The sequence below is a fragment of the Sinocyclocheilus anshuiensis genome, unplaced genomic scaffold (genome assembly GCF_001515605.1).
Source record: "Sinocyclocheilus anshuiensis isolate Anshui unplaced genomic scaffold, SAMN03320099.WGS_v1.1 scaffold35, whole genome shotgun sequence".
NCBI classification, from domain to species: domain Eukaryota; kingdom Metazoa; phylum Chordata; class Actinopteri; order Cypriniformes; family Cyprinidae; genus Sinocyclocheilus; species Sinocyclocheilus anshuiensis.
Genome location: NW_015552558.1, coordinates 784,993 through 802,378, shown reverse-complemented (window position 1 = coordinate 802,378; position 17,386 = coordinate 784,993). Strand labels below are relative to the sequence as shown.

Sequence of the window (17,386 nt, the reverse complement as noted above, 5' to 3'; positions counted from 1 at the left end):
TGTGCGTTAAATATCGCATGCGATTTATCGTGCAGCCCTAATACAGACCCAGTTTACAGAGCTTGCATTAGCTGTGGATGAAACATATATTTTATCGTAATTATATATATATAATACACAACTATTACCCTAAGATAAAACACATTTGATATATCTATAGCCATGTCAAGATGCAATATGCGATATCTATCCAGAGTATATGCTTTTTGCATACGTGTCCTTTCAGCGGTTACTATATATTTTTTGTAAATTTAGAATACATTTTAGTACAAACGTTTTTAGTGAATCATGGTTTGTTTGTGAAAACGTTCTGTCAAATAAACATTTGCTTCTTGAACAAAAAAGTAGGTTGAGACTTGATTTCGTCTATCGAGAAGTGCATATATCATCAGTGTATCATCACGAGGGAGGGACAGTTATTTTGATTAAAGAATACAAGGGCACAATACGTTTAAAAAATATGTGCATGGGTATACTATTAATAATAAATACAGCAATATTGCATAAAAAATAATAATTGTCCATTTTAATTTTAAAGGTGACTTAATATGAATATCTCGCAATTCTTTCACATTTAATCTTAATGATGTCTGAAGCATTGTTGAACATAAAACAGTGCAGTACAATGTGTACAAATGTTGTTTTGTTTTTTTAAATGAGAACTGTTTAACCTCAAATCATTATAACATCATACCTTCAAAATAACTTTGACTTCTTCTTTAGAACAGTTATCTAGTCGTGTTACTCGGTATTCGAGCCATTGCTGGACCACAGCTCTCCGTTCAGCGCTGTCTCCTAGCAGCTCAGGTCTCTTAGCCTCACGGACCAGATGGGACGCTATAGTGACCAGACCAATCAATGCTGGTCCATTGTTGTTTTGGAGAACAGGGACCTACAAATGGATACATAAAAAAGGAAAAAAATTTACCTGAAAGCAATCAGCAGGGGTAGATCTATTCATTAAATTACTGCTTTAAGTCAAAGCAATGCTGGAGGTGTGGACAAAAAAAAAAAAAAGAAAAAACTGATTTAAAACTTTTTTTTTTAATTAGGTGGTAAGGTAAATGTATGTGTTTCATAAAATACATAAATTCATGTTAATGAAGTAGGGTAAACTTTGTTAAAGTTTGAACAGGTTTTCAGGCTGATGAAGAGATTTATCACTTAAACATTTCAGAATTTGCTAAATTAATTTCATTAACTTCATATTGATGTACAGTGTTGACCAATCTAATATTATACATTATACATACAAGACTAATATTAACATTGATATTATTAACATGAATATTATACATAATACATAACATATTTTATATGTTATTATATTAGTGTCGCGATCATGGCTGCAGAGTTTTACTTTTTTTTTAATGTTTACTAATATATATATATATATATACACACACACACACACACACACACATATACATATAGTCTTAATTATTTATAAAACTCAACTGTATGTAAAGTATTACAATATGTTTATTATTAGTATTATTAATGGGGCGAAAGTAAATATTAGTGTTCAGAGAACATGAAGTTCAAATCAAATTTCCTTGGGGACAAATCACATTCATTCTGATTACGAGAATATAGCTATATTTCTAGCTTACTTCTCACCCTTTTCTTTGGAAACACATGACATGGCAATACACATTTATATGAGCCTTGAATACACCTTGTGGGTGTGAAAGCACTCCTAACTTTTGTTAAATTTATCTAAAGTAATATTTACTTCTTGGGAGGCGAGGTACACGAGGTCCAACAATACAAGTTAACTAAAATGGCCATGTGGTCTTTTGTTTTTTATGTGCATCTGCATATTGTACCCAATATATTGTATGTTCCGAATGCTCTCTAACATGTTATCTGAAACAGCTTAAGTTATTTTTTTCCAAATGGTGCGGTCTTCGGTGCTTCAGATCACAGCCACAGCTCACACTAACACAGATCTGTCAGTGAGGCTACAACTAACACACATGATCGCTTGTTTACATAAAAATTCATCACAATTTATGAACTTATGAAACACTCATGTGAAAATCCTGCTTAACATAAAAATCTGAAATCTTAAGTAATCAAAATTTGAAATAAAACCCCATTGATTTACACCAGTCATTGATTCATACGATCTCTAATATCTCACATAATACCACGCACAAACGCATCTTGAAAATGTATAACAGCCTCGTAACTCCATGTATATCACATTCAGTGTTTTATTCACCTTTTTCCCTCCTTGCGAACTGTATTTATTTGGCTTTTTTAATCCTAGAAATCTCTCCAACGAGCTCAGCTCCCTTAACGCCATCTTGATCACACCGGAAACCTGACACATAAAGCGCTCGCTGATTGCTGGAGATCCTCCAGTCGCGCCTCGCTTACGTCATGATGGACAGAAGAGACCCTCATGTGGTGATATACCCTGCAGAATAAATATGATAAATCTTATTACTTTTGCTTGCAAAATTTGTATAAGTTCTCCTGCAGAAAAACTTGCAATTATATTGACACAATACGACTTTACAATACGATGAAATAAAAGTAATTAAAATAGTATATACGTTAGTTTATTATAGTCTGGTTTAGCCTATTTGTAGTAGCCACTCAGCTTGGTGAATGTAAATGTTATTTTAAAAAGCCAGCTGCAGTATTATGAAATCACAGTTAAGACAAAATTGTTTTTATTTTTTAATGTCTTTAGAATTAACACAAAATTATATTATTGATATCATAATTTCCAGCACTAAGGGCTAAGTTTAAAAGATGCCTCTCCTTCTTAATTTGTGGTCAGCCATAAAGAAAACGATATTCTATTTCCAGGACTTTTAATGTCCTGAATTAGGCTACTTCCCCAAGGTAAATGACATACATCCTCTCTCTCTCTCTCTCTCTTTTCTTTTTCTTTTCATTGCTCGGACCACAGGCCATAAACTACAGTCCTACTCAGCAATACTGTTTGCCAGTTTGTCAAATTTGCCAATTCATGCATTTTGGAATTATCTTCCCAGTGAAGCATACAAGCATATATGTGACCCTGGACCACAAAACCAGTCATAAGGGTCAATTTTTCGAAATTTAGATTTGAACATCATCTGAAAGCTGAGTAAATAAGCTTTCCATTGATGTATGTTTTGTTAGGATATGACAATATTTGGCCGAGATACAGCTATTTGAAAATCTGGAATCTGAGGGTGCAAAAAAAATCAAAATACTGAGAAAATCACCTTTAAAGTTGTCCAAATGAAGTCCTTAGCAATGCATATTACTAATCAAAAATTAACTTTTAATATATTTACAGTAGGAAATTTACAAAATATCTTCATGGAACATGATCTTTACATAATATCATAATGCTTTTTGGCATAAAAGAAAAATCAATCATTTCGACCCATACAATGTATATTTGCTACAAATATACCCCAGCGACTTAAGACTGGTTTTGTGCTCCAGGGTCACATATAACATGTAAGTAGGCTATATATACATACATTATTATTATTATTATTATTATTATTACTTATGCATTGTTAAATTAAAGTAGCAAACATCTTTGCATTTGTAGATAGCTCATGGATACATTCCACTGTATTTTTTATTTTCCAGTTTACTGAGATTTAGGCTACTGAGAATACATACATTTTAATTCACAATGGACCCACTCAATCAGCAAATTATTGAGTGAGTCTTTGTTCTTTTATTGTTCCAACCACAGTTAGGATTTGTAACTTGCATGAGTGTTCACTGAAACAAGACCCATAATGCAGATCAAAGAGATGCTGACTTCACAGGAAGAACCCACCGACACAGAATCCAGACTGGTTTTTAGATCCTGCATGGATGTATTGTATACACAATTTTCCCATGTTTGTTTTCATGCAATCATAAGTATCTTCTTGATGGAGAATTGAGAAAAAAATATGCCTGTGATCTTGCCATCAATCAGCTCAGGCACAACTGTACAGCAGATGAAAGAGTTGCAGTGCAGTTTATAGTAGCATATATGTATTTTCTCATTGTTTTTCATCTAAATCCTGGAAATTTAAATCAAAATGACAGCGAGGGTTTAGAGTTTCCCGAGTCCTGCAGCAAGTTTCCCTCTGCTTCACTTGGCTGTCTGTTTCCCAGCATCCTCCTGCTCGTCCTCCGTGCGCCGTGTCTGCTTGGATTTACACAATCACTGTATGACTCCTCCATAATGAAATGTCAGCTATCAATCAAACCGGCCTCATTAACTCTATAAGGTCCAGGTGTGGGTGACATCATGGAAAGCGAGTGCAGCTTTGAAAGTGTTGTATGCTTCTCATGCACCCATCAGTCAAATCACTGTCTGTCACAGATCTTGGCCGAGACCTTTTATTTTTTTCTTTGAGGAATACAGCATGAAGAAAAGGCTTCTGACGGTGCTCCTTTACCCCCTAGAGTCAATTTGACAAATGTTTTAACCTGCTCAAAATACTGGTAAAACTTTATTTAGTCAAGGTGTTGTATAAAAACTCTTTATTTCATCTTGAAAATTTTGCGAGCATTTTTCATTTAGGGTCATGAATGTGCATGCACATTTTCAACAGATGTTTTTTTTTTTGGATAGGCTGCACAAATAATATGTTTTTTTTGTGACCCCCTCATAACCTCCATTGGTTTCCATGCAATTTGCCAAAACTCAACACTTTGAAAAACATAAAGAGTCAGAAAAAAGAAAGAAAGAAAGAAAGAAAGAAAGAAAGAAAGAAAGTTAATTTATTGTAGCTTGTCAAACACAAAAATGTGAAATACACAAGAACTTGTGAATTTTTAAGACTGAAATTTAAAGTCCCCATGAAATCAAAATTAAAGTTTTTTGGGTGTTAGTATCAATATGTTAGACTTAAGGTTATCTATAAGGCAGTGTGCTCCAAAACAGTGACACAATTCGCATTTAGAAGATATAAGCATTCAAAGCTTGCAGTTCGTCACTTCCGCCAAAACGGCTCAACGATTTTTTTTTGACATCACATCGTACTTCAGCTTCTAACCGCACCGCACACACTCTGCTCCGGTCCAGAGACACGATAGCACGGAGCGGATCACATGCGCGAGTCGGCGCAGACCACAAAATGCATTAGAGCTATTTGAATTCTACACAGAATGCTATATTTTATAGCAATATGGATGAGATTGTATGGAATTACATTTCTGCCAAAATTTTGCGCGCGAAAGATCATATTTTGATTGCATTTAAAATAAGTTTTTGGATGTGTGCAGACCTTCTCTTCTGTGCGTGCAACGTTTCACTAGCTTGCTCACCTGATGCCCCCCTCGGTGCTCGCTAAATGCCAACAGCTCGCGTGCTCAACACAGTGTTGAGCACGCGAGCTGTTGGCATTTAGCGAGCACTGAGGGGGGCATCAGGTGAGCAAGCTAGTGAAACGTTGCACGCGCAAAAGAGAAGGTCTGCACACATCCAGAAACGTGTTTTAAATGCAAAATTGATTTCCGTGCGCTCGAAAGACTTTTTTCTTTGCGAAACGAACATTTTCTCCACAAAACTCAGATCGCGCGCGTGCAAAATGCACTTTTGTGTGCTCAAAATATGATCTTTCGCGCGCAGAATTGTGGCAGAAATGTAAGCCCATAAGATTGTGGCTGGCATACCCTGTCAAATGCGGCTTCCCGGAGCTCAAACGGCTCTGAACGGCTCTAGCCCAAGCTGCGATATAAACGAACGCTATTGGCTATTTTAAAAAGGGGCGGGGCTGCTTGATATGTCCCGCCCTGTCTTCCTGTTTCAGTTAAAATGACGTCAACACATAGAGTAACTGCGTGTTTCTACGCATTTCAGGGGACCTTTAATTTATAATGGTGAACTGAACTGTCTTCTGAATGTCTTCGGAAAAAGTACTGTTTATTTATATATTTGCTTAATATTAAGGTTGTTTTTCTTTTCTTGTTTGGATCTCAATTACTAGAGCACTGAAAAGAAGTGCGAGTTTGTGTGTTTGTGTGTGTATGCAGTTAATTTTGAAGACAAAAATATGTGACCTATGTGAAACAAGTGAAATATAATCCCTAACACAACAGAAATAACAATAAATGGGAATTATTAGGCTACACTTCTCACATATTTTTATATTTTATAATCTCTGACAATAGGGATTTTCTGTTTTTACATGAATCTTGTAGGCCTAGTTCTTGAGCACAATAGGAGGGTTTAAAACAATGCGACAGAATCTAATCCTAACCCACAAATCCTAGACAGAAACACAAAGCCCTTCTGTGATGTTGTGTCTTGTTTCAGGAATATGCAAGTGTATATCCACAGTCCAATCATAATCATACTTTGCCAGCAATTGTGGATATATAGGCTAAGATTCACACTAGATATGCCAATATATAAAAACAGTCCTTCACATATGTTATTCTTTTCTCTCTCTCTCTCCAATCTAAACATTGTTTATGGAAACAAATAAATGAATGAAAATCAAAACATCTGGCCTAAATAACACGCATATGAGTACATACACAAACGATCAGAAACGATTAGGTCCTCAGGAACAAGGTAAGACTAATTCTCTTGTTTTCTGCCTCTGTTTTTGTTTGCGCGTCGCGGTTCGTCAGATAGTTTTAGCCCGTAGCACTATCATGAATGCACGCCGGCAGCGCAGCGCAGAACGCCGCTGCTGCGCAATGCCCGGAGCTGCCACATCCTGTATGTATGAGCCGGCACGCAGGACCGCGATCCCCACTCCCGGGAACAATCCGTAGCCTGTGGGAGTTTTCCAATGCCAATTGCGATACACAATGCGGGGTCACATTAGTTAGAAATATATTGTGGGGTCATTGATGGTGCCTGTGGGGCTATTCCGCGCTCCCACTATACCCCTCTTTCTTTCTTTCCTTCCCGTTATCCTGATTTGTCTAGTTGAGCCGCGTGTCCCGTGCACAACTGTCTGCACTGCTACCTCTCATAACCTGTAAGTGCAGCGGCTGTATATTTAAACGAACAGCGGAATCGGGCGCAGTCAGATGGGCAGCGGTAGCAGACTGACTGCCTGTCAGGAGGCATCGGGCAGATCGTGTCTCGGGACGGGACACGGAACGACTGTGTGACAGGAAGGAGAAACGCAGGCCTGACGCCACAAGAGGCACATATCAGCTGCGGCGGCCGCATGTTTGTGATTGCTCCCTATCTCTTTCTGTCTACGGTAATCCGCAGATTTACACGGCACATCACACCGCACAGCTCGAGAGGGGAGAGTAGGTAAGCTGGAGACCTTAAAAGAGCATGGCTGTTTTTGTGTCAATGAAATCGTGGTGTAATAATTATATATATATACAATTATAATTATGAATACATAAAATATGTATATTCTTTTTGTATTTTGGTAAAGAATTTGCATGATTCCCTAAACATATCAACTGAAAATTTAGAACCTCTCTGATCTTTTCTTAAAAAAACTAACCTAAAGACTTTCGAAATGTACAGTTCCTGAAGTCAACATGAAATAACACCAGGGTTTTGATTTGATCAATTTTGATAATATTGGTTTCGGTATGAGATCGAGCTATTCCCTAACATCCGTACTCAATGGCAGTTGCTCGGCTGGAGCATGAGCTACAGGTACACACAATTTGAAATCTGCACAGCACATTGGTGCACAGTTCCACTTACAGATTTTTATGAGTCAATCATCTGAGCTGAAAGGTTAGAGAAAGTTGCCTCCTGACAATGCTGATTGGCTGATGGCAGCACAGTCACTAGCAACTGTCCTTGCAAACAACTATGGTCACACGTTCCATCATTACCAGTAGAGTTCAATGGACCACCATACCACCATAGTTAGCTAGCGATGCTTTTGGGAAACGCACCCCTGAGCGACAACATCACATCAATGCAGTATGCTGTTTCCAAGAAACAGGATATTCATAGAGAAAGAACAGGAAACAAGAAAACAGTAAATGTATTGGATTATTACAAGTAAATCATATACAGAAACATGCATTAGGAAAGTAAAAATTTAGTTGGCTTTGAAGTGCAAGGAACAAGCTATTGTTGTGTGAACACAGAGAATCTTTGGCAAAGATGCACATGCATCACACATGCATGTGTGATGCAACACATGCAAATGCATTGCAAGGAGGGAGTAAAGTGGCTGGTGACAGAAAGATGATGGAAATTTGTTGGCATCTCTCATCCTTTCCTTCTCTTTTGTGACACAATATTAACATGTCCACCCGAAAGAGGGCGAGCCCTTGAGACACAGAGAATGCAGGAAAACTGAATGCAAGTGACAGCACAGTTCCTCTGTTTCACAACACGCAGAGCAGCCAAAGGCCGAGGGTCACGCTAGGGGCCGTGGATCCCAGACCGCCGCTCACACCCAGCGCCACTCATTTATGAGTTTTAATTACGCTGTGAAATCGGTTTCCTCCAGCCATGAGGGAAAACATCTACAGGGAAGATGTTGATTGTTATATATTCTGAAAAGTCAATTCATCTTTGTTGTTGTTGCCCACTGGCCATGCAGGTTGTCTGTGAACGAGACAAATTCTTGGAGGAATCCTTTAAATTCATACTTTTTTGCATTGCCCGTCTGGGTAATTAAACATGCACACACATATCGGTGTGACACAGACACTGTTGAACATGCATTGTGCAGAACACTCATACACACAATTACATCACCGAAGAAAGCAGGATTTTTGACCAGTCACCCTTAAACCAATGAACTAGGTGATTTTTTAGGCACGTCCAGCAGGGAGCACTGTGGCTCTTTCAAACCGCCACAGTTACAGGCCTGCGACTGTGATAGAACACAATCCTTTTAACATGCAAAAACTTCTGTGAAAGGCAAAGACAAGCTGCCCTGTGGCTCACAGCCCACTAAATGACAGAAACACATCATGAACGGAAAGGGAAAATGCTTGTTATGTGATTTTACCTGACCAAAAAGAGCATAATATAAAGCAGACTTTTTTGTAAAAAAAAAAATAAAAAAATAAAAAAATACAAACCATTTTGTTTCTATTAGGAAAACATATGTTGATTTATTGGCATATAATTTAAGATGGCGTCTGACAAGAATAATCCATATAATATAATAATGAACACCCAGAACACTCTAGCAATTACAATGCAATAGGCCTACTGCAATAATTTTGGTGGATTTTGAATGAATGTGTGTGTGTGTGTTTTAACAATTATGTATTTTGGTCCAGATTTTTTTTTTAATAATTAGAAATACCTGCAATTATGAATTAAAGTGACTGTTTTTGTCGTATAACCAGGAACATACTGTATATAATTTGCTCCCACAGAGCATTGTTGTTAATGCTGCTTGATTTTGTTTCTGTTTGTCTTCTTTATCTTAATAGATAGATAAAGTAGGACGTAATTTGGACTAGTATTTTTGTATTATTCAAAATGGTATGTCTGATTTATTATGGCTGATTGTGATTTGGTATTGGTAATTACTGAGGGTAGGATTTAATAAGCCTAGGGCTTCTACCTACCCTTTTTTTTAATTTCGAACAGGTTGAATATATGTAAAAAAAAAAAGAAATAATAATAATAATAATTTATATTTGTTGATTTTTTATTTTATTTTTTTGTTTATTGGTATTTATTTGTATATTTATTATGTTTTTTTCCTTTTGTATTTTTAATAGTTCGAAATAAAAATAAATTGAAATTGAAATTGAATTGAATTGAATTGAAATTGAAATTGAAAATTGAAAAATTGAAATTGAACTCCTCAGCACGTTTGCAGATTTGTGTATAACTGAAATGCCTTTCTTTTACAAAATTCAACACATCCGCCAACCCTTGTGCATTTGATAATTAAATATTTTGCCTAGTTTGCTGATGCTTTTAGCAACCAATAAAATAAAGTGTAGTATGTTTTTTCATTATTATTTAAAAGTATTTTACAGATGTCCACATAAAAACAACAACATCTGAACCTATTACTGACTTTTACCCCTGCCTAATATTATGCATACAAAATGTATAAATATCACTCTGATAAACATAGTGTGTGTCCTCTTAAACTGTATGTTTGTGTTGCAGAGGGAACAAGCGAGAGAGAGAGACGGCCCAGAAGATGGCCCAGGCGACAGGTCCACCCTTAGCCCACTCAGTTGATCTATATGAGCTCAACTTTATTGCCAATTTCAGCTTTGGGACAGCTGAGGCTCTGACCATCATAAACACACACACACACACACACACACACACAACAAAGAGGAAATAAAGGTGTTGGTGCAGAAAGGCATGTCCACAAAGGGAGTGTACACATTTCAAGACATGTGCACCCAGAGGAAACTTTTATTGCTCAGAGGTTGCTCTTTCATAGCTTATGTGATTTAAGGGAGCACTCATTTATGTTTAATTTAAATGTCCATGTTGTCTCATATACCTCTCATATAAGGAGAAATAAAAGTAGAAACATTTGTTGCCATACATACCTAAAGAAGAGATCACATTTGAATGAAATTTCTGGACAAAAATGGTCTATTGTCAATAGCAGTGCACAGATCAAACAGAAATCACTTTAAAATCAAGCAGGTATCTGTTGGTCAATGCAGCGAATTTGGGTGACCAACTTTAACAGGAGCAAAATCTGTGTGGGTGCATATTCACCCTCTTGCAATACTGCAGATTGCACAGGAGATACTTGCAATACTGCAGAATGTTGCTATTGAAATTACTACATTTTGACCTTGAAAATTTGCAGAGCAATAGTAAATACAACCACAGCTTTAGTCATGAAGAGCTATAAAATATCTAGTTAGGCTACTCTGACTTGCTAATATGGCTAACATAGCTCAGATCATTTAGTCTTGGGAGAATAGTAAGAAACTGAGTTCACAAAGAGTGTTGTGATGATGTATTTTTGTAGGCAAAACTAGAAGTTAGCTTCACACTGGTACCTTCACCTTATTTCAGGTAACCAAAAACCCATAAAAAAATAAATAAAAGATAAATAAATAAACTTGAGGACGATGACTTGAGGACACACTAAGTGCTAAAATGCTAACTTGTTTCTGGGGTTGTGACCTACAAAAATACATTCCTGCAGCACTCTATTGATATGTCTGACTTGCAAACTTTGGTATTTTGACAAATGTAAGCATTTTTGCAGTCTCTTCTGGACAATTTTGAGGTCTCTTCTAAAACTCTCCATTTGTTGAGGAGAAACAACTGACATATTAAAGAGGTAGTGTCTCTAATATTTCTAATATTATTTCTATTCATTAGCAGATTTATTGAGATGTCAGTCAGACTTAAAAATGATACAAAAAAGGATTTTGCAGTGCATGCATAAAACAGTGCAGCAAAGCTACACATGTTTATAGTTATATACATGGTTAATGCACAGATTTGCATATACAATTCATAATCATACAAAAAAAAATCATCCATACAACACCATTGTAATAAACTCATTTTTTAAAAACATTATTCTCAAGTCTGACCGCATATGAGGCAGCCCTCCTTAACATATTCTTCTTTTTTTTTTTTTTTGACTGTGTGAAGCACGCTGGGGGTAGTCTCAGTGAGATAGCAGGACCGCCACACTCTCACAGATTTGACAGTGTTTCCTCAGGCTATTCCAGCACGGCTGGTTTGAGAGACAGAAGCTTCTGTAGTGATGAACACCATGAAATGGCCCTGTAATGAATAATCACTTTGGTATATGTTTCAGTCAGGCCAAGACGCCATTAGCAGAGTCTGTCTCGCTGGGCGAAATCAATTCACACACAAACACACGCTCATGTTCTCTGTTTACAACACTGTCACATCTGAACTGGACGACTGTGCTGCAAATGCAAAACATTTTGTCTTTTTATCCTTCCCAGCACTAAGTGATCAAGTCAACAGTTTACAGCGCTGGCCTGAACAAGATCAGAGTGATTTCATGGCAAATGAAGAGCTTCAGTGAAAAAATCACTGCCGGACAAAAATACCTAATGTTTATTTAATGCTAGTGTATTGTTGTGTCATTAGCTTAGCAACATGCTAACATCAAATGGCATAGGAATCAATTGTGTCCAGGGGCGTGTCTACGTGGTGGCCAGGGGTGGCACCGGCCCCCCCTGAAATTTGGCTGGCCACCCCAGGTGCCCCCCCTACCAGATGTCTTGCCATAGGCTTGTTTTTAGTACATTTCTAATTTTAGGCGGTTTCTATAGTGTGATCTTAATGACAATGTCGAGTGCGCATAATGTTACGCGATCCATGTGCGCGAGGACGAATCTCTCCACTCCCAAGCGGATTTCCTTCACTCACACAAAACTGGACGTGTGCTTTTAACATACATCGTTCCGCAAACACAACCCCCACCCTCTTTTGAGCCAGTGCCCCCGACTGGCCCCCCCATTTAAAATGCTCTAGACACGCCCCTGATTGTGTCTCCTGTGCACTTCACATGATAAGAGCTATTTTTGTCACACATACAGTTGCTGCCTACTGTACAAACAATGTTCAGCATTTTGGTTAGGATTTACTATCTAGAAAGCAGCTTACTTGGGCTTTTTGAGAGTGTGTGTGTAGTTGTCGCATCCCCGTAATGATTAGGTCCATGATGAGGTCTCTCTCTCTCTCTAATTAGGTTGATCAGATGTTGTTATCATGACATTTAAAGGCCTCATTCTCTCTCCAGTCATGAAGGCCGTTGCCATAAAATGAGATGACAGGCACACACATCAGATGAACCATATATAAAAATTACAGACTTTTAACGATAGCGTTAAGATTAATTTGTGCACTGTACAACTGCTAATAAAAATATATTAGCTCCAAACCCAGCGAGCAGTCTTGCTGTTTACTGGGTTTGGTTTGCTGTTTCTACATCAACATTTTAAGGTTGCATGCTGGAATATGTTTGTAACAGTCTACATAGTGGCAACTTTTCAACAAAGTTTGATGTTAGCATGTTGCTACACTAACAACGTGATACTCTAATAAGCACAAACATGCAGAGCACAGACAAATATTGAGTTAAAATAGTAAATTTTATTTAGATTGAATTTTAGTAACTGATAACTTTCAGTGATGAATGAAATATAAACCCATTGATATTAGACGTTGATCTAAACTTGTCTGTCGGAATGTATTTATGAGATGAGTGTACATAAGTACACTACTTGTTAATAAAGAATATTGACAGAAACAGATTCATATTAGTCACTGAGCTTTAATGTTTAGCTTAGTTTGCTATACTTGCAGATACTAAAATATTAATAGAATAAAAGGTCACTTAAGTGTTCTTAAGTAGAGTAAACTTTCATAACTGTTTCTTAACACACTTAAGTTTACTTTTAAAAAATGTATTTTTCAAATTTTCTATTAAAGTACATTTTTAAAATATTATGTATTAATAGTATTTTGTCAAAAAAGATCTTACTAAGTACTTAAGTTGTACTTAAGTGGGGTCAAAATTAACTCCAATGTTCAACTAATTTTATTTAATATAAATTTAAACTGCAATACACTTTCATTTATTTGCAAATAACATGCAATTAAGTGTCCGAAAACATTTAATTCAATTCACACTTAAGTATGTTGTTTTAAAGTACATTATTACCATATTACATACTGTACTCTTTCTAAAGATTAAAAAGTGTAAAGGTCCTTTTGTCTGGAGAGTGTATGTAATTCCTTAAAATGGCATCAAGGTAGCTCATAGGTGTTGTAACTTAACTAATATTTTGGTATTCGAGTTTGAAAGCAGTGTTAATAGTGCATGGCCACAAATTTAGAAACGGTCTATCATATGAGACTGAATGTTTTTATGGTACAGTCTAGTGCATCCGTACTTGCCTAGACCTATGGACCCCTGGCTACATCCTCCATCAAACCTCCATCAAATCTGAGACATTTTCACTCACTCAATCACTCTCTCTCCGGCCCTTTCTCTCTGCTTCATAACCCATTTATCTCCAGATAACTTTGTCAGATTGTCAACCAAACTCTCCGGTGGGAACTCGGCCCAAAGCCTATTAAGAAGGAATAAACTCCGTCCTCACTGGGCACTGACAGGCAATACCTTTCCCGGAGCGTTACTGTGACGATGTTAACAGCGCTCTTGTTACTGTAGCCACAGCCAGACGGGCCAGTAATCACGTTTCCAACAGTAAACGACAGACATATTTCATTGATTACATAAAAGAGTAGAATTGCTTTCCCCTGACCAGATGTAAACCTGGTTTAACATGGCTGTGATTGCGTTGGATGTCTTGGCATGGATTGAGGGATGCTGGATAGAAATGTATACATTAATGAGGAGATGCGGTGCGGTTTTCTCTTTGGCCACTGTGACTCCAGCCTCATGAATAATTAGCGTGTGTTAATGTTGAATGTTGCTGACTGAGTCAGAGCCGCTTTTGAAGAGCGGTGTGCAGAAGGGGTTATACCGACAGGAGGAAAATGGCAGCCGTAATTGAGTCAGGGAGAGAGAGACAGAAAAGATGAGAGAATTTTAGCCCCATCTGCCCACTTTTTGTTTTTTGAACCCCTTCATGTTCTGGCCTTGGGAATAGACTGTTATTCCTCACTTGCCTGAACATCTTTGCCCCACATTTATGTTCATAATAACTGAATCCTCCTTGAGAAGATTCATTTTTGTTAAAGAGGACGTCCAAATCTGACCAAGAAAATTCAAATTTTGCTGCATTTCTAACAACACTTACTGCATAAGGACATTTGCCTCCTATGTGCAATGAGAGTGATGACAACAATGGTGGCTATGAACCACAAAATCAGCAGTCGACCACCGTGCTGTTTTCCGCTCTCTCGCCAACGAAACCCCAGTTTAGCGGTGTAATGACCCAGAACTAACGGCGCCCCATTCATTTAGCTCTATCAATGTCAACGTCATACACGCTCACACAAAACCGCATACATCTACTCCATGTATGTATGTACGTATGAGAGTCATTACCCACTATTATATTACCTGAGGTTGGCACGGTAAAGTATAGTAAACAGCCATCTAATGCAGGTTGTCAGGACTAGTCTCACTTAAGTGCTGAGATGTGAGGTACTTCACCTCTGATCGTCTGTGCAATTGTTTAGTTAATATTGTTTTTCATGCAGTACAAATGCTAGTTGAAGATAGTGGAAAAACTGATTAAAATTATTTAATTCTGTGTAAAATCAAATGCCGTGGAGAAAAATAAAGATGCATAACTACTTCAGGCATCAGCCAACCTCCAAACAGTTTCAAATTTAGGAAGCTAGTACAGGGAAAATTCAGTATGAAGTGACATTTTCCTATTTTACTGACCGCAGTGCCATTCCAGACTTGTATGGCATTCTTTTTTTCTTTGATTTCAAAAGGATAAATTTAGAACTTAATTCAAGCAGATCTTTTACAATGAAAGAATGAAGAGACAAGAGGCTGCCCATGTCCAAAAAGCATAGAAACACCATACAAGTAGTCACTTAGTTACTTTTTCCTACTTTTCTAAATATTTGTGTGAAAAAAGACCAAAATATAACCTGTTAACTTGTTTTGAGCTAAATACTTCAACCTCCAAAAAGAAAATTATAAAATAGATACCATCTGGAGATGCATCACGAGGTTGTCATGAAATTTCTTGTTTTTTTCAGCTGTGCTGTGTGAGAGCGTGCACAAAGAAAGAGAACTCATCCATGCACTGCTATGATTGACTGTTGGTTATTTCGCTCAACATTCACTTTCATTGTGGACAGAAAAATTGCCTCTTTCTGGAATCTTGTGGAGTCGGGCCTGGTATAAATTATAATCAAGAGCTTAGACATTCTTTAAAATATCTCCATTTGTTTTCCACCGAAGAAAGAAAGTGAAACATACTGCAGTGATACACATATGAGGGAAAAGTCCATTTTCATTTTTTGAGTGAACTGTATCTTGTAACGTATAGTTTATACTGCTCTGGCTATGATGCAGTAGAATATTGTAGGATATTGTATAAAATTTCATTGTTCATGGTTATACAGTGCTGAGTTAAATGATTCAGTTAGAATGTAAAACATTTAAAGGAAAGGGGAATAAAAAACAACAAAAGCAACACATTTCTGCATTTTCATCTTTCTGCTTGAAATGTACATCTGTTCCTCTGTTACAGACGTGAGTTAGTGTTCTTAGTTAACTCAATTACATGAAGCTTCCTGTAACACGTGTCTAAGGAATTGGCAATAATTTAATAAATTAATTGCTGTTATTGCGGATAGAACTGAATTGATCAGAAGATTTAGAGATCGTAAAGGAGGTGGCGGGTTGTGGTGAGAAACAACAGACAGGCACAAAGTTAAATTTGTACTTGGAATGTAATTGTTACTTTTTATATAAAGTGGAAATAATAAACAAAACAAAAGAAAGTAATTTACAATGTCATACAATAACGATCAACTATGAAAACTTCCCTTGAGTGCACTCTTCTTTTTTTCCCCAAAACATATACACAGACCGGTCAGAAATGTCAGAAGGAAATAAAATAAAAAAATAAATGAATGAATAAAATAATTGACTTTTCTCTCAAATTATCACAGCTGTCCCGATAAGGACTTCGGGGTCAATCAAATGGTTTATGGGTAACCATATACCATCAATAGTTCAATGTTCTGTAAAGTACTGATCAGTTTCTTCTCTTTTCCCGTCTCTTTCTTTTTTTTATTGTCAGTTCCCTCAAAGAAGGGAACTTAATTCTTTAGATTAGGATCATCTTGCTTCATAAAGCAAGGCTGATAATTGAAGGAAACTACCCGGTCTCATGGCAAATACGTACCTGGGGGCACATTTTTGCAAGACGCGAGATACGTACCAATAAGTACATATCACTGCAGTTTCCAGTGTCGTCTTTTTTCCTCTGTAGCAGATTTGGTTGGCTCGCCATCAAATGTGAAGTTTCACAGGATGTCACAGAAGATCACAGGGGTGTCACGAATCCGTAGAATCAAGAACAAAAAAAATAGAAAAAAAAACCACAAAGAAAAAACCTCTGTATCAACTCTTTTTTGTTTTTCTCTTACTCAGGCACGTGACCAACAATGGCGTCGGTGAACTCTATAATCGATTTTACTCTTACACAGGCGTGTGTGACCAACAATGGCGTCGTGAACAAGGCGCTTCTCTATCACAGGCGTGTGTGACCAACAATGGCGTCGTGAACAAGGCGCTTCTCTATCACAGGCGTGTGTGACCAACAATGGCGTCGTGAACAAGGCGCTTCTCTATCACAGGCGTGTGTGACCAACAATGGCGTCGTGAACAAGGCGCTTCTCTATCACAGGCGTGTGTGACCAACAATGGCGTCGTGAACAAGGCGCTTCTCTATCACAGGCATGTGTGACCAAAAATGGTGTCGTGAACAAGGCGCTTCTCTATCACAGGCGTGTTTGACCAACAATGGCGTCGTAAAC

At 37.4% G+C, this 17,386-nt stretch overlaps 1 protein-coding gene across 1 annotated transcript in view; it reads right to left on the bottom strand.

Annotated features, from left to right (window-relative positions):
- Nucleotides 1-2,369, bottom strand: part of eef1e1 (eukaryotic translation elongation factor 1 epsilon 1) — a 17,084-nt gene extending 14,715 nt beyond the window's left edge. The window contains exons 1-2 of the mRNA XM_016455311.1: nucleotides 2,228-2,369; nucleotides 695-892 (exon numbers count right to left, since the gene is read on the bottom strand). Of these exons, the coding sequence (XP_016310797.1) occupies nucleotides 695-892; nucleotides 2,228-2,338 (309 nt within the window). The 5' untranslated portion in view covers nucleotides 2,339-2,369. The remainder of the gene's footprint in view (nucleotides 1-694; nucleotides 893-2,227) is intronic.
- Nucleotides 2,370-17,386: the final 15,017 nt, after the last annotated feature.